The sequence below is a fragment of the Ruditapes philippinarum genome, unplaced genomic scaffold (genome assembly GCF_026571515.1).
Source record: "Ruditapes philippinarum isolate M1 unplaced genomic scaffold, ASM2657151v2 ctg865_1_1_1_1, whole genome shotgun sequence".
In the NCBI taxonomy this organism is placed as follows: Eukaryota; Metazoa; Mollusca; class Bivalvia; order Venerida; family Veneridae; genus Ruditapes; species Ruditapes philippinarum.
In genome coordinates this window covers 274,433-302,175 of record NW_026860212.1, presented here as the reverse complement: position 1 = coordinate 302,175, position 27,743 = coordinate 274,433, and the positions used below count along the sequence as shown (strand labels likewise).

At 31.1% G+C, this 27,743-nt stretch overlaps 1 protein-coding gene across 1 annotated transcript; it reads right to left on the bottom strand.

Annotated features, from left to right (window-relative positions):
* Positions 1-485: 485 nt before the first annotated feature.
* LOC132759257 (sushi, von Willebrand factor type A, EGF and pentraxin domain-containing protein 1-like) lies at positions 486-26,491 on the bottom strand. The gene is made up of 9 exons (XM_060750999.1): positions 26,326-26,491; positions 19,433-19,496; positions 18,413-18,548; positions 11,904-12,031; positions 11,046-11,190; positions 9,365-9,538; positions 6,144-6,317; positions 4,299-4,472; positions 486-658 (listed from the first exon to the last, which is right to left on the bottom strand). The coding sequence occupies exons 1-9, from the start codon at positions 26,373-26,375 to the stop codon at positions 486-488; spliced, it is 1,218 nt and encodes a 405-aa protein (XP_060606982.1). The 5' UTR covers positions 26,376-26,491.
* Positions 26,492-27,743: the final 1,252 nt, after the last annotated feature.

Sequence of the window (27,743 nt, the reverse complement as noted above, 5' to 3'; positions counted from 1 at the left end):
TATACAGTAAATGTTATATATATATATGTTATATATATTTAATGACCTTGATATTATGTTTCTGTTTGTATGTATGTATGTTTGTATGTATGCTGTGAACTCATTGGTATAATACCCACGTGTATTTGGAATTAAATCTTGAATCTTGAAACTCTATATATATATAGAATATTGTGAATTATGCGTAATAACAAACATAATCAAGATTAATTGTAAAAATGACCTTCTTGTACATAATTTACATTTGTATGTTGAAAAATTAATGTTTTAAAGAAGATCACTAGGTAAGTGGAATATGTACAAGTATTTTGAATAGGTCCACATTAATCTTGAAACCAGAATTATCAAACAGTTTAATGAAGCTGTATATTGAGAGGTTTTAACGACGGTGCATTATTAATAATGACTAGAGAGATATTAAAAAATAAGAATAATGTTGACAAAGATTCGTTACGTTTAAAAGATGAAGTAATCTATTATAATTGTTATTTACCTTTAATTGCACATGTTGGTATTTCCCAACTACCATTGTCAAGGCAACTAATTGTTGTGTGGCTTCCATTATATCCTCTTTCACAAACAACAGAAGCGTTTGATCCATACGTTGTTGTGGAAAAGTGCAAAGTACCATTGACCACCTTTGAAGGAATCTCGCAGTCTAAAAAATTATCAAATAGGGAACACAGAATTCCTAAAACACGTTCAAAATAATAAATTTGAAAAGTTGCAGGGTCCGTTTGATTGAGCCTGTTCATGGACGGTACTGGTAAGTGAAAGTCCTTTCATAAATATTTTGAATTAAATCTTGACGATAAAATATAATAAGATATGGGTGTTATATTCAATATATCTGTATCGGCGACAATAGATCTTGTGTCATGCAACAATATACAAAAAAGTGTAATTGATAACATGCTTGAAAAGTGCGTAATAAATAATTCGTGTGTTATTGAGATAAACTTTCCTTTTGATTCAAGATGGCTGTGATCTTGACATTAATGTCATGAACCAAAACTTATGTTTTGATTTAAGCCTTTACGCTAAAAGCCATCCTATGGCAAAAAAATGAGTAAGATGCTTTTCCCTCATCTTGAGAAAAAATGACGCAGATAAGTTTTCTTCAGAAATGAAGCAATTTTCAAAACCTCATACCGCCTTTTTATGAAATTGGTCAAGATCATGATGAAATTTGATTTAAAACGAATAAGACGCACGTTAGCAACAAAATTTCTTACATAGCTAACATAATAGTATTTCGTTAAAAAAAATGCACACAGAAAAATGATGACTGTTAAGATAAGAGAAAAGAAGTAACAAATAAGATAAACAGTTAGATGTCAATATGTACAGATATATATTAAAATAATTTCAATTATGTGTTATATGATATTTTAAGTGGTTATATTTGCTTTGCCTCAAGTGTTTAAAGCTTAACATTACATATCGGTATATTATTGTTAATATTCTGATCACAATTATTAAAGAATACCTAGATGGAAAGAATTCCTCAGTATATTTATTGACAGCGATTGGGACATGTGTGAAACTATCATTCAATTCACGAAAAACAGCTGACAAATAATTTAATCCGGGACATTTTATTCTGTTTCCGTATAATATATATAAATGGTCATGATTATGTTCAAAACCTGTCACAGGAGACAGCGAAGCTCGACTAATAAAATACTTGACGAAGTCAGGAAGGCAAAACTAAAAAAGAAAAATCAATTATGTATAATTATGTATTAAGTTATAGTATACGAATTACATTGTTAACATAAATTCCAAGATCAAGGGAGATAATTCTGGAAATAGCATTTCTTGAGTTATGAACTTTGTCACACAACAGGTGTGTAATGATAAGAAATATATATTTGAAGTTTGAAGTAGATACCTTAAAAAGTAAAGAAGTTATAATATTTCTTATATAAAATCCTAAGTTCAAATAAATAAATAAATAAATCTGTAAATACTGTAAATACTACTTCAACAGTTATGAACCTTGTCACATAAAATGTAATTGATGATAAGGAATAAGTATTTGAAGTTTGAGGTAGATGCCTTTAAAACTAAAAAAAGTTATAGAAAAAAATAACATTTTCAAGTAAAAAAATTAAGTTTATGGGCAGATAATTCTTGCAATATTGGTGTAAGAGTTATGAAACTTGTCACATAACATGTTGTTAATGATAAGGTAAATATATTTGAAGTATGAAGTTGATCCCTTAAGAAATAAATAAGTAACAGTAAAAATTAATATTTTTTAAGGAAAATACTTAGTTTAAAGGGATATAAATCTGGAAATATTAATGCTAGAGTTATGAACCTTGTCACATAAGATGTGGTTGATGATAAGGAACATATATTTGAAGTATGAAGTTCATCCCTTAAAAAAAAGAAGTAACAGTAAAAAATAGTATTTTAAGGAAAATTCTAAGTTCAATGGGGGATACATCTGAAAATATTGTTGCTAGAGTTTTGAACCTTGTCACGTAAGATGCGGTTGATGACAAGAAACATATTTTTGAAGTATGAAGTTGATACTTTAAGAAATGACAAAGTTATAGTGAAAAATATTTTACTGCACCAAAACATTAATCTGAAATCTGGACGTGGACGCCGACGCCTGGGCGAGTAGGAAAGCTTTCCATATACTTCGTATAGTCGAGCTAAAACTACATAAATTTACTGGTTTTCACTTCTACATACAACCACATGACAAACAAAACAACAGATATGCACACCCGCCTATATGACTGAAAAGCTGTTGGGAAAAGGCGTAAAATGAAACAAACAAACAAGATATGCACACTCACTGAGTGCAATAAAAATGTTTAAAAGTTGGGTAATATGTAATATTTGTACTGACTGACTGAAATTTGAAGTAGATACCTTAAGAAATAAAGAACTTTATATACAAAACAAACATTTTTTTCATAAACATTCTAAGTTCAAGGATAATATTTCTGATAATATAGGTGTTATTATTAAAAAAACTGCCATCAATTATGTGCGTGATAATATGAAGTAGCTTAAAAAAGAAAGAAATTATACAATTTATTTTCATGAACATTCTAAATTGAATGGGGGTAATTCTCAATATCTTGGCGCAATACTTAGTAACCTTGTCAAATATAATGTTGCCTATGAACAGAAACATATATTTGAAGTAGGAAATAAAGTAGTTATAGTGAAATTGTTTTACTGTGTTAAAAAATTTAATAAACCATCTGGACACAGCTCTCAACAAGCTGAAAGTGATTAATCTCAACACTGCTATCAATCCACATTTAAAGTTTCATAGATATGTTTCATTACTTTTTTATTTATCACAAATATTGTTATATATGCATACTTAAAGTCTATTTGTTGCAATAGCAACACATTGTTTCAACATAGGAAAAAGACGTGCATAATCTAAAGACTGACATCTATCCATATTTTAAGTTTCTATTTAAAACATCAGTACATTAAAATACATTACGCTAAAGTTCTAAGGGCTTTATATAGAACGAAATATGTAAACATTTAGATATACTTAAAACAGGTCATTAACAAACATTAAAATAAAACGTTATCAATGATGGATGGGATAAATATTAAAGACTTGTAACAATGACTTTCCATAATTTTACAAAGAAAATAAAAATGGGGATTCATTACTCATTGACGAGAAAAAAATAAAAAGGGAATAAAAGTTGATTAACTTTAAAATTTTTTTAAATTTTTCAGAAGTCATTTAACAGATTAAGTTTGTTTTTGACCATGGTATTTAAGCGTCAATAACCAAGAACAAAGTTATGTTTTTACTTTACAAGCGTAATTATCTCAAGAAGTTTGACTTTGAGTAACATGATTCTCTAAATCTTGAAGGTAACGTTGACGCTCTAAAACATTTCAAGATGTGATTACAAGTAATAACAAAAGATATAGTGACATTTCCATGTTCCAGATTCATAGTCATAAAAAACATCTTACTGTAACATCTCTTTATTGTTTATGTATTGTATTTCGAATGTTGAATTCACGATTAAAGGTAAAGAGATGTTCAACATTTATAGTCCATAAAGTGGCAATCTCAATCTAGTATAGCAAACATTTAGTACGTAGACAAATAATAAAAGAAAACATTATTTACGTAAGAGAAAAATGAACATACAATATGTCAAAGTATTATAAGCAGTTAGAGTTGAATTTTGACAGAGGTATTATCATGCGGTTTAATAATATGTTTGATATCAGATATTGAGAAGTTAATAACGGCTGTGCTTAATTGCTTAATGAATACTGATTTTTACCTATGATTTTGCATCTTGCTCTTTCCCATTTCCCGTTGTCTAAACAACTTATTTTCTCTTGATTTGGTCTAAAGCCAGGGCTACATTTCAAAGTCGCTGTTGCTCCCACCTTCGACGCTTTTGTTTTGTCAAGGGTGACCTTTCCATTTTCAATTTTTTTAACAGGACCACAGTCTGAAAATGTACAGAAATATGGTAAAAAATTAAAACATTAAAGTAAATCATATACATCCGCTTAAAATTCATAAAGTATATCGATAACATGATAATGCACGACGGTACTTATATACGGTTATTGGAAGGTGTCCTTTGAACATATTTCAGTCAAAAGGCAAACGTCAAAAACACTCATAAAATCATTTTAAATAATTAGAAATTGGCTAGCCGCAGTGACCAGTTAATTGCATTATTTTCTCACCCCCTCCCATATACCCCCACCCACATTCACCCTTTTACTCGCATATGTGCCCGTTTTAGTTTTTATCATTTCACACATTATATGTCCCTCTCCTTTCGCCGCCCTTACATCCACTCCCGGTTTTGGTTTGGTGCCCTGCTCGGGTGTGTCAGGGGCTGCGTCCTGTGAACGTTGCCTTTGCCTTGTTGATCTTTTTTCTTGTTGTTTTATTATATTGCAATAAGTTAAGTGACAAAACCATATAATTCAATTAACAAATTATGTATACGTTCGAAGTGATACCAAACGTTTTTTAAAACCTTATATTTTGTAGGAACAACGAAGGAAGTCAATGAATTCATGTCATACAAGGTTGGCATATAATTTGGAAATATTCTTATTTCTCAGGTAAATAGAAAATAGTAGTTTTCAAAAAAAGTATGACATACTACAAAATTTCAGGGAAAAATTTGGTAAAATAATTCTGCTTCATAAATGTGTGTCTATTAGCGAGGAATACAGGTGAAGCTGCAATTACTTGTCAAGCTATCTAAAGTGATTTGCTTTTATATTTTGTTGTTCCAATATAAAATAGATCCTTATATATCCGACTTGTTTGTAGAACGTTTGTGATTCTACTAACATTGTGCATACTCTGTTTAATCCAAATCTTTAAATATGTAATCACATTTTCTTCAATATTGTACGAGCATACATTAACAGTTAAATACATTTTGATTGAATTTTCATTCAACGTTTGAACTACAAAGTATTAATGTATTGTTTCACATACTTGATAGATGATTTTATACAATTAGTAAGATATTGTTTGAATTTATTCAATTTTGCTCATTAAAAATGTATTATGAGTCATATTTCCTTGTATTTCTACATATTGGTAATTTATGTTTATCATATACCTCTTGATTCATATCTTCGATGAATTCATTAACAAGAAATCACGTAATGACTCGAAGAAATGGAAAAAAGCGCAATGTTTGTGAGAACCATTTAGCTACAATTATGTTGTCATGAAATGTGAGACCAAAGTTGGAAAAAAACTGATTAAGTATGCGATGGCATAACTAAACAGTATGCTCCTCTTCTTCAAAAGATATTTAAAACAATTAAACATTTTCACATTTTGCAAACAAACATTCTGTCGTAATAACCCCCAAAAGTATTTACATCTTCTATATTTGTAATTGTTAAAGTTGTTTGACTGGTACCTGTCTAACATACCTTACATACAATACTTAGTAAATAACATAGACAAATTATAAATGAGAAAGGAAAATCAGACATTATTTCCAGTATAACAAGGATAAACAAGTAAATCTTCACAAATGAACCATTAAACATTTTAATTATATTTTTAATATCATATATTGAGAATAATAGTTATTAACGTCCGTAAATAATTTGTATCTTATAAACAGTGAACATACCTTTGAGTTTGCATCTTGCTGTTTCCCATTTGCCGGTATCTAAACAAACTATTTTCTCTTGATTTGCTCTATAACCAGGGCTACATTCGACTGTCGCTGTTGCTCCATATGTCGACATTTTTGTTTTGTCAAGGATGATTCGTCCACGTACAATGTTTTTAACAGGACCACAGTCTGACAATGCATAAAAATATGGTATAAAATAAAAGCATTCAAAGCAGATCACGTTTACCCACTTAAATTCCATAAAGTATTACGATAACAAGACAATGCATGACATAACTTATGTACGATAATTAAAGGGTATCCTTTGAACAAACTTCAGTCAAAAGGAATAACGTTTAAAACGTTTATATAATTATTTTAAGTCATTAAGAAATGACCGATCGCAGAGACCTGTTAATGACCATACATTGCTATGAGTAATGGTACAAAACAAAAGAACTTGATTCTGTTAACAAATTATTTATACATTTGAAGTTTTATCTTTTTTATTATTATGTTACTCTTTAAAAATGATGGAATCAAAGGAATTTTGAAACCCAATGCTATATTAGGAATATTTTCATTTCAAGACAGTGGGTATTTTTTCCCTATAGTTAAATCCAGGAAATTTTTATGAAATAATTTGATTTTTAAACAACAGACATGGTAAGTCTTTTTTGATAAGCCTGGATAAAGGTAAACTAAGTATTGTTTAACTTTATTAGAAAAATAGATTTAATCTTGTTTCCCTTTTCAAAAAACACACGATTTAATCATTTCATTGTTATATATTCATTGGTTTTGATAATTATTAATAATTTCCCAATTTTTCCTGAGAAGTTTGTAATAGTTTTTTCAATATTGTTAATACATCACAAGTTTAGATTTATGAGGAATTTTCATTTAAAGATTGTATAAAAAAAGTAATATAATTATTAGAAGATAGAAAACGGTCTCATTAACAAAGATGTGGAGATCTATTTTTATCATTTTACCAAAACATTTTTTTGATAGAAACAAGCGGGATATTTACTTTACTTTAAAAGGGTGATAAAATAACGACTTTGTACACTGTTCTTCCTATAACTAATCATAAAACTGTTTAAAATGTGATAAGATGTTATTCAAATTCATTTAATACCATTTCAAATCATTTTTGGGATAGAGTTATGATTGTTTAACACTCTCATTCCTTTTACTTAACACTTATCACGGTCTGAAATGCTAGCTATACAAATTCTTTCAATACCATTTAAATTATTTTCGTGATAGAGTTCTTTTACACTTCACTTTCTGTCTCCAGTCTAAGAAAAAGTTTCAATATTATATCATTGATTAAAAGCAGTTACAATCGGACAATTAATACTATCATAATGGGAGATTATAAAAAAGTAGGAAGACTTCCTTTCACTGATATCTATAATTATGTGAAATTAAATCAAATTTCGTTTAATACTTATAAAATAATTCTCAATACAAACATTGTCATTCAGTAGGAAAATCATTTTTGATGGTTAAGAAACTGTATGCAGGACAGTTATTTTTTTATCTTATAGGCGATATTGAGTAAGTGTATCTTAAATACTGATTACTTTAATGAACGAGTTGAATAAAATTATATTGTGCAAACATCTGGCGAGGATACCATTATTTCATTCAACGAGTTGAATAAATTCAGTAATGAATTGAAACGAATTAAATATTCTATTTATCACATTCCCAAAGTAAAGACCGTTTTAAGAGTCTATTTTATTCATTGACGCGCCTATAATATAACGGTTATATTTAACGCATCTTACACTATGCTTGTATAACGCTAATGACGTCATGTCAGAATATATGCACGGCCGTACAAACCGTTTTTAAGGAGACGCAAAATCGGCCCGGGTATGTGATAAACACCCTTAACTGAATGAGTACTTTGTTCACAATGGCTGTTTTCATTGAAATCCTCATGATACAAGTTTAGATTGCTATGAAAATATAAAAGGTAGTTTAATATTCACCAAACTTGGCACCAGTGTTGACTGCACCATGGCCTTTATAACGGCAAGTTCAATTTTACATTTCCTGTTAATATGGCAATTAAGGGACATATCGGACATATCAAACTTGCCAAAATATCACTATGTTGCGTTGAATTTTTCCATCCAAACTGATTTCAAAGTGCTGCAACTTCTCAATGGATTGAGATACAGGCAAAGGCTTTTTAGCATTGGTTACTTGTTACCTTCTGATTGACCTGAGGCTAATTTTAGATTCTCACAGGTCGAAAATCTTCTTGGCGATGACAGGGGGGGGGGGGGCAGGTGACCCCTTCAAACTCCCAAACAGAAAAGGGCACATCACCCATCTGGCACCCCCTACCCCCTGATGTATCACTCTGTTTGGGGCGGCGCCGAAAGTATGATCACTTTTTCCTTACAACATTTCTCCAACAAAAACAAGTGTTTGGGGCCCAAACAGGATTTTTCACTATTTGAGGCCCGAAAGGGGGGAGCGTTAATATGATGTACAGGATTAAGGGAAGTTATTAAAAATTATGCAAGTTACTCTGCCAATCCTCATACTGGATTTTCCAGATATTTAGAGATTCAACTACATGTCTCTCATAAGAAAAGCGTGTATAATGACTTAAATATCAACTTTAGTCATATAACTGAAAAATGTCTATCAAACTTTTATGCACTTATTAATATCCTTAAACATATGATATGAAAGCAGTTTTTATCATTTTTGTCATGTCTTTATGTGACTTTAACACAATCTTTAAGCGAAAAGTAAGCAATTGAAGTTATATCTTATAATATAACTACCTTTAGGCACAAAACTTAATCTTATTTCTTTTTTAATTAAATTTAAAATAAAATATCTACTGTTTTGACAAATTACGTTGACTTTGGACGTTACAGTATGTCAGTGGTACCTTTGGTATCTCATCATTACACATTACACTGTTAAAGGACACAAATCATGCGAATTATGAAAGAAAATGAATTACTGTTTTCATAATTTTAATAGAAATCAACATTGATAAAACTCTAAATTTCAACCTGTTCATATGGTAACCCATGCTTTATTTTATAGAAACAACATGGCATATCATCAACTAACCTCTGTGACAGCCTATTTGCTTGTCCGATGCATGGCTGTTTTTTCCAAAGATATATATAATTTCTTTGAGTGAAATCATATATATCAAGACATTATTATTATAATATAAAATTTAATTTTACCTTTTTTTGCGCAAATGGATTTTTGCCATTCACCGGTTTTTAGGCAGACAATTTTCTGCTGACTTGCTACATAACCAGGATCGCATTCAATAGTCGCCGTAGCTCCAATGGACGTTTTTGATTTTTTGTCGAGAGAAACCTTTCCATTTTGAATGTTTTCGACTGAGCCACAATCTGCAAAATGTTTTTTAAAATCTCCAAATCTCACGTAGTTCAATTTATTTCATTACAATAGCACGATGTAGAAATTAATAAAACTGGAAACCTATAACTAAAATGCAATTTACCCAAGGTATTTTTTATGGAACAGTCTCGACTGAAATATATAATTTTGGTTTTGAAATAAAGTAATCACTTTGAAGATATGTTTGTTTGTTTGTTTGTATTGTTGTATCTTATTATCATTTTTATATTAGTTTTGCTTCACTCTGGCTCTTTACCACCTAAAATGCGAAGTACCTCATCTAAGACCCCACAAGCTCAAAGACAGTATGAAAACAAATAAAGGTGATAACATCATGCACTTTTTCACATCAGTTCAGTTAAAATGTAAGTTCCAGAAAATAATTTAAATATTGTTACTCTGATAAAAACCTTTCACGCTGTTATATCTTATATTGAATCGGCATCTATATTTTCTCAAGGTTAAATATTTTCTTTTGGTCTGCTTTAAAAACAGTATCACATTTAACAGTCGCGGATGCTCCTGTCAATGGTTGAAAGTCTTTCAAATGTCACTTTTCAATTTTGATATTTTTCAACAGGGCTGCAATCTGTAATTTGGTTTTTCCTTACACACCAAATCTAACAAATTCTAACAGTTTCTTTATAAGTTATGTATGATATAAGAAACACAGTACTAAAAGTACTTAATTAAATGGGGAAACAGATCCGAAAAAGTGAGAAAACATTTGTTTTATACAAAAAAATGTGATTACTAAGAAGTCTTTTTTGTTTCTCGTTCGGCTTTTTTCACAATCTACTGTATTGGTGTTTCATGTATTGAGAAGTTAGAATAGTAAGTGGTCAAATGTCAAGACATGAACCTTGTATGAAAGAACAGTTTCCTACCAAAAACAAAAAAATCCATAGGCCCTTAACCCTGAAACTTCAAAGGTACATAATTATGTCTTTCCCAATGAATGCTCCATTCAGTCAATGTCACATTTGTCTTGCAATTAAAATGGTTTCCGACCAGTATCACGTTGCCCTATGGTTCCGAGACTCCAATTCTTCACAGGTGCATTGGTCATGGCAAGTTGATGACCCAAATTATTTTTATCAAGGGGTACCAGTCGGGCTTTTCCATACATGAAGATCATGTTTTTTGTCACTTTTGTAGAGGTCAACAAAGGAATGCTACACACAGAACATTTATACTCTTGGCACTTTAGTTTGACACAATAAAATTCATATAAGTATATATTAACTACGTGACCCCTTTCCATTGGTTAAAAAGAAAGCTGGCTGAATACGAAATTGCTAACAGACAGACTTACATACAGACAACCAGGTGTATAACAATTGACGCTGCAATCGCACGAGCGTATAAAGAATATACACGAATTACTTTGGTAATAATTTCCTATTATTTAGTACCAGAAAGAAAATCTTCATTCCGTCTCTATGATGTACAATATCACAATTTCAAACAACAGGAGTATTAAATAGTGATATATACCCAAAATGACCGTGTTTATCCATCTCACTTGCGGTTTTATGACCGCATATGAATAAAGCGATGATAAGCAAGAATCTGATGATGCAACTGTTAGTCCTTGCAACATAATTTTGTTTTTCTTCGATCCAAATATTGGGTATCCCGGCTAAAATTATAAAAAAAGAATGCAGATATCAATTTCTTTGAAATGTAATTTCAAAACAGCAAGACCAAATCAAGAAGGGATTTTGTAAACTTGAGCAGGTGAACATTTTCGAAACAAATTGAAATCCCAACGCACCCTTATCATTCCTGCCACAAGGCAAGGCACATAAAAGGAATGGCATTATTCATATGTACGTTGAATCTAACTTATAAGGTTTTTTATTCTTGTTGCAAACTAAACTTAAAGCTATGTTTGCATGCAACGTCTTTTCTTTTCGCTTGAATGCATTTTATAATATTTCAAAAACATAAGAGCAAAATCTTGCTGTTTCCTTAATTAGTTTGTCAATTCTCGTAAATAATGTAAAAGAAGTGTCTCTGATATTCAAATATTTTTACGTTAACAGAATGAAGCTTCTTTGAATACGTTAACGGTTTCACCGTACATGCGTCATTATCTTCAAAAGAAATATATAACTATATATATTTTATATAATCTGCAGGTGTTTATTTTTCCAAAATTATTTTACAATATTTGTTTACTGCATGCATGTAGCTTTTTACACTTTAAAGTGTCTAATTTATTCATTTATTTAATAACATAATTGGATAAATCGTACTATATACTGAATGTTAAGACATATTTAAAAGAAGAAAGTTAGAAAGTAAAAAAAAGTTTCATAAAGAGATATAAATCATAACAATTGAACATACGAAACATTTAGTAGTTTTGCTCATGTTGACTTGAAAACATTTGTGTGTCTCTCCAAAATTGCCTTCAATGCCTTTCTCCACACATTGATTGCCTCTGACAAAAATAACATCATTTGCAGTAACTTTATCTGTAATATCAAAGCAATAATCGGCTTTAATAAATTAATGAAAGTAGTATAAGCAATCTAAATATTCGTAGTATAGCTTTACTGACGTATGTATTAAAACAGACTTTGGTTATATGATAATAATTGTACATTATGAACAAACGATATCTAATCTGAAAGCAATATTTGTCATAAATCAATTTCGTTGTTTTAACTAATTAACAATTTTGGTATTGGTAATATACACGTTAAGTATTTAAAAGAAAACGACCACCGATGTAATAAAATATAATAACATGAACCAATTTACGCAATTTAATACATATGCAATAAAAGCAACAGATGTCATAAGTGAAAAGACAAACATGTTTATACATAATTTGATTCTTACATTCATTAATTATAAAAACACAAAACCATATGTCAATAAAAAGAAAAATACCAATACATTAGTTCATGTTTACATAATATAAATTTATACTACCAGTAAATGTGTATTATTGGACTCGTGGTAGCAAACATAAATCAAAGTTTACATTTACATGCACAGGGCCAAATATTTCAAAATATGGTGCTTCAATAGCTTTAAATTGTAATAGATTTGCTCATTTGAAAACAAAATATTAGGCACCGAATGATCGTGGTTGAGTTTACAACCTTGGGATATAAAGAATATGTAAAAGGATTCTCGAGTCGGTTAATTAGGCCTTTGAATAATCATTCTAAAGGTAAACAATGCTATGCTATTTTCTGGATTAATAGTTGCATATTGTAAAAAGAATTAAGGTAGAAAAAAAAAACAAATTCGCCGACGACAAAATAGAAAGCGCTCGATACTTCTATCATATCGGTATGTTCCCAATATTTAGATTACTTAGGCTGACGATTTGTTTCACGATCTTCTTTTAGAAACAAATGTCTTTCAGACCGTATATGTCACGAAATGTATTTGTCACACGTGTGAAACATATTCGGCCGAATGAATCACAGCTTTCTTTATGTGCCAAATGCGTTTCTGCAATTTGGTAGTAAATGCCTGACCGTTTATGTCACACAATTTATACAGTAAATCAAATATTATCATCATCGTCGTCACTAGCGGCAGCAAAACCTTGCTCTCATCAACGTCAACGATACATCATCATCTTAATCATCATCATCAACAACAACAACAACAATACAACATTATCATCACCACCACCCAATATACAAATTTAGAATATTGGCAAACTCTACTAATAAAGTGAATAAGTATTTTGAATGAGAGTCAAAACATCTTTTTTCTTCAGATTTTGCTATGGCAAATTAATTCATTTCAAGAACTTCTATCTTCAGGTGATAAGCTGCTAACATGCTTTAAATCCAGTCTTACAGCATTACAGACAAGCTTTGCTCTTTTTAAGAAAAAAATGTTTAAATAATGTGCATTTGATATCTATAGATTTGAAAATCAACTTTTATGACGGCGATCTTGGATGAGGTATTAAGATTTACTTTTGTTCGTCCGTTCCTGTGTCTGCGCATACGTGCTGACGTCCATCCCAAATGATTGAGTGTAGCATAGATCCGATGGTAGTTTAACTAGGGTCATGAAATATTGGTCAGCTTAAGTGCACCTACGGTTTGGCTTGTCGATTCGGGCAGGAATGCCAGAATAATTGCCTCTTAGTTATTTAAAATTGCAATTCTAAACTTGGGTCGCGTGTAGCTCAAACAATACTTTAGCTTAGGTCATGAAACTTTACATGAATGTTTGTCAGCAATTGAATTGTTAAAGGGGAACGGTGGCCTAATGGTTACGGTGTCTGCCTCTCAACCCAGGGAACATGGGTCTGTGCCCTAATTATGTCACTACCATGTTTCTTCATACGACACCAATACTGGTTGGTTCCAGGAAGAGTACTTGAAAGTGATTAATGTCAGTTGCAAGTTCTTGTTTCGTAATCGAGCTTAAATAAATATGTTTAAACCAAATGATTTTTTTTTCAACAGAGGGGTTTGCTTGTCATTTTCCGTAGTAATACTAGAGTTTTTGTCCTTCAATTTGTCCAAGATATAAATTTTCATCTGCGGTGAAAATACACGTGACATAAACGTTGCTAATTTCATTTTATTCACGATTCGGAAAGTGACAAAAAAGGTTTTAATGAACATAGAAAACTAAATCCAATCGAATATGGTAACTAAATCCAATCAACCGAATATGTCACACTTGTGTCATTTTCGAATCAAATTCGTCACAAGAATGGCACATTTTACCTCTTACATGTACGTCCGACAAACGTTAGTGTATGACGCGTAATAAATAGCTTGCGGGACGGATAATCTAACTGGGCTTGAAGCGGGCGTTAGAAGGACTATTATTGAAACAAACCTACACCAGCTGTTTGCCTTGACTTGAGCGATGTGTTTGATAAACTATCGATATGTGTTGCTAATGTGTTAAAGGATGTATGCTTGGTTGGATAAAAGAATTTCTAGCAACAAGATCTATTCAAGTTACACTTAATGGCTTATTTTAAGAAATAGTAGTGACAGTAAATGGATGCCGAAAGAAAGTGTCTGAAATCCAATAATCTTTAGGTTGATTATGAACACCTTAAGCGAAACAATGGAGAAATGTAATGAGCCAAATAAAACAATAAAGAACACATTTAACAATTGTTTTTAATGATTCGTCTTCTAGATTATATCAAGATCAAAAGAACTGGCGGTCAAAAAGATGCTGTTTAAACTTTATCTACTCGTGTTTTGTATAATAAACAGATACAAATCAGTTTATTAAAATCACAAAAAGGTCGGTCCAAGATCAGAACTTGCAACTTCTAGGTGACAATTCCGTAATAATGCAATACCATTGTAAAAATTACTCTTAACAAATTACGGTAACAAACAAACAACATCTTGTCTCAGTATAATATTGCCAACAATGCCTATTATCAATTTAAAACGGAAAAGTCTATTATTACTCTAACGAAATCAAATAAAAGTATCTTTTGCTAAGAAAGTAGTACAATTAATCAAAGACTACAAACTGGACGAGACAAACCGTGCTGCGAAACAGTAATAATTGTATAGACTAAACTTGTAAAATAAATAAAAGTAGCATGAATAATGAAATCTTAGTAATGGTCAATTTACATATTTTTAGAATGTATTCAGATAATTTTAACATTTAATCAAATTGCAAAAAATAATGGTTATAATGGTACAGCAGATGCGGGAAAAATTGAATAAGCCAGGTTTGGAAATATAATCGAGGAAACCAAAATGAAACAAAACATATTCGCATCTGTTTATACATAGGAACTGACCAAAATCCAATTAAGAGGTACAAATAAAACTAGGAATGTGACACTTGTGGTCCCACACTCCATCGAATTGTCAATCGTATGACTCTAGGTCAAATATTTTGGGCTCCACGTGACACAAAGTGAAAACTAAAAATCTTTTACTAAGTCAACGGCAATAACTTTACAAATACTGAATAAATCCTCAAGCAAACCCAAGGTGCATAAGAACACATGTTGTCCAACATTCTTGTAAACTTTCAGGCCTACACGTCCAATACATTTTGAGCTATGCATGAACAATTTTAAATTTATATTAAATCAAGGGCAATTATTCTAACAAAACTGAAACAAATCTACATGCAAAACCCCAGGTGCACAGCTTCACAGAAATGTTGATCATTATTTCTGTAAAGTGGTTGATTCTAACTCAAGCACTCAAGGAACACAACATAATGGAACGGTTTTTACTAAGTAAAGGGCATTTACTCCTCAAACACTGCATATAATCCATAATCTAACCACCATGTGTACAACAACGCACGCCAACCATCATTTTCTACAGTTTCACTAATTAAGGTCAAGTACATTTTGAGTCACACAAGACCCAAGTTGAAAACTGATTTTCTGTATTAATTCAATTGGCAATAACTCAACTGAGTGACTGGATAAAGCCACAAGCGAAACCCAAGGTACACAACTACACTTGCTGACCAAAATTCCTACTAGGTTCCATTACTGTAGGTTAATACTTCTTGTGCTGCGGTCAACACAAATTGAAAATTGCAAGATTTTATTTAGTCAAAATGCAATAAATCGGACATAAAAGCAAAACAAAATCATATGAAACCCCGTGTGCACAACTGCACATGCTGATTAATATTTCTGAAAAGTTTCATGACTCTGGGTCTTTTTAAGGTACTAGCGACACAAAATGAAAACGGACGGAAGTGCTTACATTTGGGGTTTATGTGCTGTTTCTTTGACTTTTATGTGGCATTTATCTACATAAACCAGTGAAATTATCACATATTAAACCAGTCGTTTATTGAATTTCCTTCCTGTCTGTTTTAGACTAGGATAATGGAAGAAATGAAGCTCATAGACATTTTTATGTTTGCCCTGATGAACGGACGTACAGACGGACGGACAACAGTAAATCTAAATGCCCATATATTGAAAATTATTCCGAATTTAAAAAGGAAAATCTTTAAGTACAATGTAGCAATAGTATGAAATCCTAGCCATGTTTTTTGTTTGTTTGTTTTGGGTTTTACGTCATATCGACTCAGTATAGATCATATCGCGACGTTCCAACTTTACTGGTGGAGGAAGACCTCAGGTACCCTTCCGTGTATTATTTCAGGCACGAACAGGCACCTGAGTAGAACCACCGACGTCTCGTAAGCTAGCTGGATAGCTTCCTCACATGAAAGAATCCAAAGTCCCTGTCGGGATTTAAACCCCCACAGCGGTAGGTCTTTCCGAAATGAGCGAGCTGATTAATGCTCGAAACTGGCAGTTACGGCTAAAATGTATTACACATAACACTTATCATGAAAGAAACATACAGCTTCATAAGTAGAAACATAACAGAAAAGAAGGAATATTGGAATATAAATAGTATAGAGATAATAGAAATCTGCCTTACAAACTCATCCCATATTAATGTAAAAGAAAAACATGATAGAATATATTCACGCCTAAAATTAGATAACTCAAGATTAAAAGGGCATATAACAATTGTATTACATGTAAATAGGCGAAAACATTGGAACATGTACTTTTTCACAGCGCACAACTCAAAGATATAGAATCATCCATATTTGAACTTGAAGAAGAGTGAATAAACAAGAAGTATGCATACTTTTTGATCTGCCACATAAAATAGCTGGCCAAATTCGTACCTCAGTATTTAAGTTCATAAAAGACAGTGATTTTATTAACAAAATTGAAAAATGAATTATAAAGCAAACAAATGCATATCACTTAACATGCTTATATAGAAATATACCAAGATAAAATTTCTGAAATAGTTACTTTTAAACAATACAGAATTGTTTTTCTTCAAGAAAATGAAAAGTGACTGCCGCTTTGTTTATAATGCATAGGAATTGATGAAATGTCGTATACACTCAGAGGCACTTATAACCCGACACTGACATTTTTCTGTATAAATAGGTTTTTTTGTGAACGGATTTTGTTCAAATTTGGACTTTACAAAATTCAACATATCATACTTACTACTAGGAATTATATCAACAATTCATTGATATGAAAATAGAAAAAAATAGCAAAACAAATAGGCTACTGTAAAATGAAAAATCACAAAATGACTATAAAAATCGTAAAACAATGAACAGTATCTGAATCCAATTAAATCTGTATGTTTACCAGTTCTAACACTTAGTATGGCCTCCAAATTGGCTATAACAAAGTAAACACCTCTGTCTCACAGTTCTTTATTCCTAAATAAGGGCTTGCTCGTGTTCCAGAAAATTGCGAGGAGCTTTCGGCCGCTTTCTCATACGCCTGTTCAATTCAGCCGACAAATGTGATGTTTAGATCTGGTGATTTTGGATGCAGGACTTGCTGGAACTCGAGAAAGCCCTTATTCCAGAATGGATAAATATTCCCCAAGCCTTCACTACGTCTTTACCATAAGACAGGTGTTTATACCCTTGTTATAGTAACAGAAACTTTTAGAACTGGTTATTATTCAGAATCAGTTGGATTTAGAGACTTTTCATTGTGTTACGATATTTACAGTCATTTTGTGATTTTTCATTTTGTAGTTACTGTAACATATTTGTTTTGTTATTTTGTCTATTTTCCTGTTAATAAATTGGAAGTAAAATTCTAGATAAATAAGAATATATGTTGAATTCTATATGTTCAAAAACTGAACAAAATCTGTTCACAAATAACCAAGTTATACCCAAAAAATGTAAATGTCGGGTTATAAGTGCCTCTGAGTTTACAGACGTTGAAAATTAATGTATCAAACTTCAACCTGATAAACCGATTTAAATATTCTTTAGCAAATTGGAATGTTGAGAAAAGAAAGAAATGATGGCAATGCAATTTAACAACCAAACAATTTAAAATTTACCGGACTCATCCTTACTGTAGAGCTGATAATCGTAGTCGGGTGAGGGCAATCTTAAGTTAGAAAGTTTTGCAAATTTAGTTTTTGTTTCCTTAGTTGTCTTAATCCGAAGAAAAACGAATTCTTCGCCAACGGAGTCCTGAAAAATAAGATATTAATATTTTGTCATTAGCTGCTTAAACATATATTTTTGAAATTTGATATCTGATTTGATATTGACTAGAAAAAGAGACTTAAGACATATTCACCACACATTTTGAAAACAAATAGAATCTACAATGAAATTTTTTACTTAAAAAAGAAGTTTAACAGTACGAAGGACTTCAGGGTCTGAATGTCTTTGTGTTAAGGACCGTGGACATAAGCGTAGTTTGAATTATTAACGTTCAAAACTCGTCATGTAAGGAAATAAGTTATGTCATTGTATAAAGTACTTTCCATTTAACTGCTGCTGTAATAGAATAATAAAGTCAAGTTTGATATGAAGTATTTTTCATCATTGATTAAAATCGTTCTTAGCTGAAATGTTTAATTCTCAACGAAATTGCAATTAAATTATGTACAATGCTAGAAAGTAAATAGTTCATATCCATTTCATGTAGAAGGACAGATTATCGGTTTTTTTTTAACTTTGTACAATTTTCTCGGAATTTTCTTAAACTAACACCACACAATTGAAGTACCGTTGTGTAATAGATGGTTTGTAATACAATAAATAATTAAGTATCAGACAACAACAAATGCCGAAATTATTATTTTTGGAAGTTGTTGCCAAGTTTGAGTTACATGATCCGATATTATATATATTTATTTAGCATATATTAAAATGTTCTAGAACAAAATATCATTATTTATCATATAAATGGTGATTATAAATCAACAAGAACTTTATCAACTTTATTTTTCTAACAATCATAATATCCAAAATGTATCCACAAATATGAAAAATGTGCGCATTGTAGACCTATCCACTTAAAAAAATATATTGTATAATGCACATATAATAAAACTTATCTCACTCACCCTGTCTTCAGCAATGACCTGTTTTGAACCATCTTGAATTTTGATACTATACTTTCCGAGCTTGCTAAAATTTCAAAGAATAAATAACTTTAACATTTTAAACAGACGGGCAATTTTGCATACACACAAAATTGATAATGATGTCGACATTTTTAACGTTGCGTGCACATGTGTACACAAATAACGTCAACTGACGTTGGTCACTATAGTTTTATGTTTATTTTTTCCTGAAACCGGTCGGCATATTATTAGATTGAGAATTCACATACATAGAAATATATATAAAAGAAATAAAGTCATGAGCGAGAAATTATTCCCCTATACGTGTACACATGACATAAATGATGCATGAGATATTTTCAAAACGTAAAAGTATCACAAATGTACATCAAAACTATCCAAATCAGTTCATTTTTCATGATTTATTTTTATTTTATTTTTTGTATGTGTGCAAAAATGCCCGTCTGTTTGAAATGCTAAGGTAATTGAATGAGATAGTTATATTTCATATGTCTTAGTAAACAATCGTAAGCAAACTTATGATTAATATAGTGTCAAACTTGCGTAAGGATCAGCAGTACGCCGCCAAAGACCAACATAAAACTTGGGCTCAGTAGGTTACCGTCCACACCTCTCCCGAAACAGACCGTCACTTATGCATTCTTTTTCATGATAAATCACATTATTATTCAAATACTCAAAAGGAAAGGCGGTGCAGAAATGAAAAATTAGCAATTACTTTTTTACATTGATAGTAATTTTGCACATTTTCTGCATTTAAAGCAGCATTGTATTTAAAGCTTTTACAGGAAAGGTAAGTTGCCAAATCATCCCTGATTTCTTCAAAGCAGTAGGTGCAGCCATGTTTGTGTTTTGCCGCATTAAAAACAAGTTCACATGACACCAATTAACCACATTCAATATTGGAATCACGGCGAATCATGTCTCTCAAATATTTCTAAGTAGGCTTAACGATATTTTCTATGGATCGCAAGGAAAATATACTTGAACAAGATATGTAGAAAAAATACAGTTCAAAATTACATCAATCAAATAAAGACAACAATTATCCATAAGCGACAGTTTACAGATTATCAAATAACTAGAAATGTGTCGTCACGCCACGGATGCCCCCGCATGCAGTCAAACTTTCAGATGTTATAATATTAAGTTTCAATTTTGCTTCAAGAAACTATTTTTTTCATTTTAAGTTCACGGCCCTTAAAACTATTCAATGTTAATACAAACCATTTATTAATTTTTTATACAAAGTTCAAGGCACTGACACTATTCAGTTTTCACATTTTTTAATTTGTATATTGCATATTTGTAGCCAAAATAATTACTACAAACATTTCCAAGTATGAGTGCTGTAACTCAAAATTCAAAATTTGTCCAACATTCAAGAGAGATAACTATGTCCAAAATCCTTGGTCCATGACCAAACTCGAACTTGAACTGCTTATTCATATATCAAATTTGAGTTGAATGTGTACAACCATTGAAGAGATAATGAACGGAAACTAAAAATTTCTGATTTGTTTTAAACTTCAAGAGGGATTATTCTGTCAGCTATCATCTAACCTTGACCAAATTTAATCATGACCAATGTATTTTTCTGACTTATCCATATGTTAAATTTGACTTAAATATGTACTATTGTTAGGGAAATAATGAACGGAAATTAAAAATTTCCTTTTTTCAAAGTTAAAGAGACATGACTCTGCCAGAAATCTTCGAACCATGACCTTATTCGCACTTGACCTGCGCATTCCTTTGACATATTCATATGTCGAATTTGAGTTGAATGAGTTATACTGTTGGGAAGATAATGAACGACAACTGGAAATTTCACAATATTTCCAAAGTGAAAGGAGTATAACACTGCAAAAACTCATAAAACCATGACCAATTCGAACTTGACCTGCGCATTGCTTTGACGTAACCATTATGTCAAAATTGAGTTGAACGTTTAATACCGTTGAGGAGATAATGAACCGAAACTAAAGATTTTACATTATTTTCAAAGTGAAAGGGTCATAACTCTGCCAAAAATCATCGGATCATGACCAAATTCTAACTTGACCTGCGCATTCCTTTGGCATATCTATATGTCAAATTTGACTTGAATGTGTAATACTATTGGGGAAATAATGAACGAAACTGAAAATTTCACATTATTTTTAAAGTGAAAGGGGCATAACTCTGCCAAAAATCATCGAACTATGACCAAATTCAAACTTGACCTTCACATTCCATTGACATATCCATATGCCAAATTTGAGTTGATTGTGTTTAATTTTTGAGCATAATGAACGGAAACTGAAAATTTCACCAAGGGGCATAACTTTGTCAAAAATCATATTCGAACTTGACCTGTACTTTATCATGATATATCCATATGTAAAATTTGAGTTGAATGTGTTTAACTGTTTCTAAGACAATGAGCAGAAACTGATGATGACGGAAGGACGAAAAGGGTAACATTATATGCCCCAGCCATTTTATGGCGGATGCATAAAAAGACCAATGCATTAACGAACAATGAATGACCTGTTGTTTATGAACGGCTGTTAAAATTCGACAAAAACAGTTTTATGTCTATGTCAGCTTCGATTAAAAAATGTGTGGATGTAGCTTTTTTGTTTGTACAGGAAATGAGCGACTTTTTTGAAAGTCAGCTGTTCACCTTTCGGTAAAAATTAATATTAACATATTAGGTCCTGCAATTTCGATTGAGATTTGCGGTATTAACAGTCATGGTGTTTAACAGTTGTAACCTTATAATTCATATTGTTGGACATAATTTGTTTCCACGAATTGGGGTCATATTAAACATACAAAATCGACAATGGATTGTCCATTTATATTCTTAATTTTGTAAATACAATGACGCCACCCCTGAATTATACCACATGTTTCGCAAAGAGAAATAAATAACAATAAATGGAGATCTTGTGCAATGTTGTTGATGACAATTCGTGAAAAGGGTTATAGCGGGATATATGTTTCCGGCTAATTGAGTTAGCTGAAAATTACATGACTGACACTTTTGTCCCGAAAATTAATATCAAAGTTTAAGAATTGTTGTAACAAAATCAATACATGTTGAGGGCTTTCATTTCATTTTACTAGACATACAAACAAATTTAATAAACCAGGAATAATGTTGGCTGCGTTATCCTTTGTTGTTTCTGCACATTAATAAGTTATTGTCCTCACAGCTGAAGAAACTATCTGATAAAATTTTCGCAATATCTTAAGTTTGAATATTTTCCACTTCAATGTTTTTATCTATCAAAATAATGGAAATTAATTGTTTCATGTGTACAGATGTGTGAATATTCAGAGGATATTTTTTATCGTTTGAATCAAATATAGAATATATTTTCATGAAACGTGGTGAAATTCCATACATTTTCACGAGCCGGAAAGGGGAGTGAAATAATATAATTTAATAGAAGTTTTATCATGTTTAGTGCAGTTGCAATTGTTCAGCCAGCAGTAATGAATAGATAACGCGGTTCGAATTCAATACACAATTATTCACAGAGTCATAACTGTTTCGAAAAGAAAAAAATGCATAATTAGATAACTTCCGATGATGAAATGAATAGCTGAAGATAGTCATTACAAAAGATAAACATCTAAGAAAGTAGTCCTAAAAATAAATATAAGTTTTGACTACGCACACGTTCATTTTTATGGATTTTTAGTATTTCTTTTTCACAAATAAGAAATATATTAGGCTGATATGGCACCACATGTCATGGGTAAAATTAATTAAAAATGTTTTTATAAAAGTATTGTATCGAGACAATGCATTCTTTATATAATATAAACTTCTTAACTTCCAATACTTTAAATATGTTAAGTCAAATTGAGCTCTTAAATTTGGAGATTTATAATTCATAAAGATTGATATTGTTGATATCATAGACATTTTCCCATTAATTATTGAATATTCGGATTTTTGTTTTTACATTCTTAGAATTCATTCTTTATTTGTCAACTGAAAGCAAGAAAATTAAAACACAAGTTTGTGTGTGCTTTTACTAAGAGACATCCTTACTAAACAGTAATGTTATTAAACAAAAGATTAATTTCCTACAATTAATCTTACAAATGACTGAACTATTAAGAATAGTACATGTAGTAAGATATAAGCAGTGTAAAACATGTCTTCTTTTTTAAACTTTCCAGCAAAAGAGAGCATATAAATTTAACTTAGTAAGTAAGTGTAGATATCAAATAGAAATTAACTTGCACCTATTTTCTGGCTTAGTGTAATTAACAAAGAAAACGAACAATGCAAAAACACAATAGGCAGCAGTAGTAAAGGGGACTCTTTAAAGACCACCAATGCACACTTGCGGCGGCATTATTGGAATATATATGGAGAATGACACATCGTACTTTTGTCAAAATTTCATCATTATTTCATATCTAAATTTCCGGAAGTATTAGATTTTATATTAAAAATGACATTACGATTGTATTTAAAGATTATTATTTCAGTACACGGAACTGATTTATTTTACCCTTATTTCAAATTCTTTTTTAAGAATGACATTATTATGTTATAAAAAAAGAAAATCCCGTATAACCGGCATTACCGAGAAATTAAAAGATGTACATACTATTATATCATTATATCATATATTGTTATCCATATATTAATCGAATCAATATGAAATAACGAACATTATTGATGCAAAAATAACTATTTAAAACGATTTTTTTTAATTCCATTTTACATTAAACAACGTTTAAAATAGATTTATTTTAATCGAAAATATTACTTTTATCGGCCATGATTCCTGTTAGATGACCTGCGACAAAATGACTACAATTATAAATGTCACGAGGGTAATATACTGTCATGTATAATCTATTGTTTGTATGTATGTCTTACATGTCTTATATATTGTGTCCTTATATATTTTTTGTACGTTTGTCATTTTGTTATATCATATATGTACATGTCCTATATATTTGCCCTATTCATTCTCCCATATTTTTCTCATTTACATTCATCCTTTTCATTCATTGCAGCATGTAACACTTAATGTCATTCTATACAATTCATAACAACTACTTTCATCTGGACGGGCCTCTTAACATTTACTCACCCGGATTGGATGGCACGCAACGCACATTGAATATACTTCCATTGGTTTGCGCCACGAAGTAGCTGTGTGCTTTTTCTTTCCACCTTTGTAAATTATTTTATTTGTTTCCGTGCCATTACAGGCCGAAACAGTTCCTCCTTTATTAGGAAAGAGGAACCCTACGACATAAATATTTCATATGTTTTATTGAACCCAGAAAGTTTAGTTATTTCCATAAATAGTAACAAAATGTGACGTTTTAAACCTATTTATCGCATAATTATTATTTACACGGACCAACAGTTTCGATTTTATTGGTGTTTTCTAAATTTACACCTTTCACAAAATTACAGAAAGTTAAATTTCTATTTTTTATTTCTTTACACTTATAAAGTCCCATTAGAAAACCAATAGTTTGTAACCATTAAAAACTATGATTTTCTTCAGGGTTTAAAACATAACCGAATGGGTGCATGAGAGTTCTAATAAAATTCCTTAAACAAATATGGTAATGTATATTTATGGAAGAATACCGCTAATGGGCACTATAAAGATTTGTATAAAATTGACAACATAGGACAGTTATATGCCTTAAAGGTCACCTGCATAAAAATTTAAACAAAATTTACCGTGTGGTTTATGAGCGTTGGACATTTTTGCCATCAGAAGGGCTCTTTTTCAGAAATGAGGAAATAATCTTTAATATCGCTTTTATGCAAAAATGACATTCAGGTAACAAATTACACGAACAAAATGATTGTGTCTAGGCAAAAAGTTTTAATATGTATAAAAATGTTGCCCTACTCCACCCACTTTAAACATTCATTTGACCATTTACCTATGTTAAAAGCCTTATTCAAAATATCCCTGCAATTTAAAACAATGAGGTGCTGTTTTCAAAATTTGCATTTTTTTTTCAAAAGTTGATTTTGCAACATATAAAATACTTTTACCGTGTAGTCTTTATTTTATTACACTTTGAAAACATCTTGTGTACTATTTACTATTAAATTTGAAATTATTTAGCAAATAAACATCTACAATATTTATATTATTAAAATCAAACACTTTTTTCTTTCCATCTAAGAGATACATAAATAATGTTAAAAAGAAAAATAAATGACACAAAATGTTGTCCCTTCTGGGGTTTGAACCCACGCCCCTCGGTTTCAATGCAGTTGAAAGTGATTTACTCTTTAAAGTGTAGGTAATGTTTTAGTGTCGGTCTACTGATCAGTACGTTTCGTTTTACTTCAGTGTATCCATAAAACGATTATGTAATTTCCTTAATGATATGAATACTTAATTCTTTAATAAGAACTTTTCTGTCTTTAATGACGCATAGTTTTTTCGGCATAACTTGACAAAAAATATTTTACATTCTATTAATTAATAATTACATCCTTATTTTTAAAGTTTTGATATCAAATTGATAATATTTTCAATAGTGTAGCTAATTTGTTCTCCCGAGAGTAAAAATCGTTCTACGAACAATCCACTGTTATGTATCATTAGTTTTAATACTATAATTTCTTTTTGAATAAGCGTTCTTGTATAATTGTTAATTAGCTATATTTCAGCGTCTTTAAATTAATGAGAACCTGTAACGGATGTACAAAGCCACAAGATTATGTTGTGTAGGATTATGTTGCTAGCGTGACTTTAACCTGTAGCGGTAAGGGGCCAGTGGTAAAAAAGCATATACGGTACCTCTTTTGAAAGAATAGATATTAATATAAAACAGATATTCCTAACTTGGTTATACAATATGATACAACTTACATTTTAGTATCGACACAGTCAGCAAGGGTGAGAATCCAAGCGTCAGACATTTGTACACCAGCACAAACCTCATCATTCCCAAGTTTTATATACACTATCAATTTTTCTATTGACCTCAAAGTGTTGGCTCTCTCACTAAGTAGCTTCTGCGCACCTATGTTGTCCACTTGCCCTTTTGTTAGTCAGCACATGAAAAATACGTGACAATGTAAATTAAATAAATGATTCGCTATAAAAAATAACAGTTTCTTTCAATTTACTGATCACTATCAATTAGAAAGTTAACCCTAAATGAAAAGAATGAAATAGTTGTTCTCAAATATTACAATTTCGCTGAGTTAAAATACTTACATAGCATGACAAGAAAAAATATTTTCAAGACATCCATTGTGTATATGCACCTATACAGTCAAACGGATAAATGAAAATTATACAGATATCGGAGTATTTGCTTCTATAGAAAAATTCGAAACAGCCGTAGGAAATAAAAAACAATTATTTAATTACGTTTTAATTTATTTAACTATCCTTACGGTAATTGCCAATAAATGTGGGATTGTGGGGATTGTGTAAGAACATACATGTAATTTAATTTCTAAAAGTAAAGTTTAAAGATAATTGTTAGCTTTGTAAACTCTGTGCTCAGCCTGACACATCAAAATTAGGAGCGAAAAATCAAAATATAAAACTGCAGTTCCATATGAGTGAAAGATTAGTGATTATAAAAGAATATATGTATGAAAGTCGTTAGTACATGTTTCGTTTACTTTTTTCATGTAACGATTCGCCTTTGTCATGCTTTCCATGTGTTTGTGTAAAAACATTTGGCTGTTCTGCTTTGACATGAAATTAAGAAATTTAGCTTAAGTCATTTTATAAACCTAAATACAAGAAATCATATATTGGCAATATTGATCCATTTTAAAAAGCTCTTAAATTGTTGGCAAATGGTCAAAACGACGTTTAAAACCTATGGTGGCTGATTTGTGCCATTCATGTTTTCTCTCCGCGACCCCACCGAGCAATAACTCAAAAAATACTAAGTTAAAATGGCGGGGGCGCGGAGCGAAAAGTCGCTTGTTAGCGGGGGCGCGGGGCGAAGTTTAATAAGGAAACTTCACCCCGTGGGGAAGCGGAGCGAGATGTAAGGAATAAAACGGTGGGGTCGCAAAGAAAAAAACGCTAAATATATTCTCGGGGCGTGTTACCGCTTCCCCCCCCCCACTCGCCGTTTTATTTCTTAAATCTCGCTCCCCGTCCCCCGCGGAGCAAAGTTTTATTTATCTAACTTCTTCCTGCGTCATTGCTTATTAGCGTGTTTTCTTCCTGCGGTTTCGCACTTTTAACTTGTTAATTCGAGACTTTTCGCTTGGCGGGGCCGCAGGCGAAAATACGAATGGTAGAAAACCTGACGAAGT

Excerpts from the sequence above, each read along its gene's own strand:
- LOC132759257 (XM_060750999.1), bottom strand. The coding sequence starts at position 26,375 with ATGTCTGACGCTTGGATTCTCACCCTTGCTGACTGTGTCGATACTAAA. Across the intron at positions 11,191-11,903 it reads GCAAAACTACTAAATGTTTC|CCGGGATACCCAATATTTGG; the intron begins GTATGTTCAATT and ends TTATAATTTTAG. Across the intron at positions 659-4,298 it reads AGCAAGATGCAAAATCATAG|ACTGCGAGATTCCTTCAAAG; the intron begins GTAAAAATCAGT and ends ATAATTTTTTAG.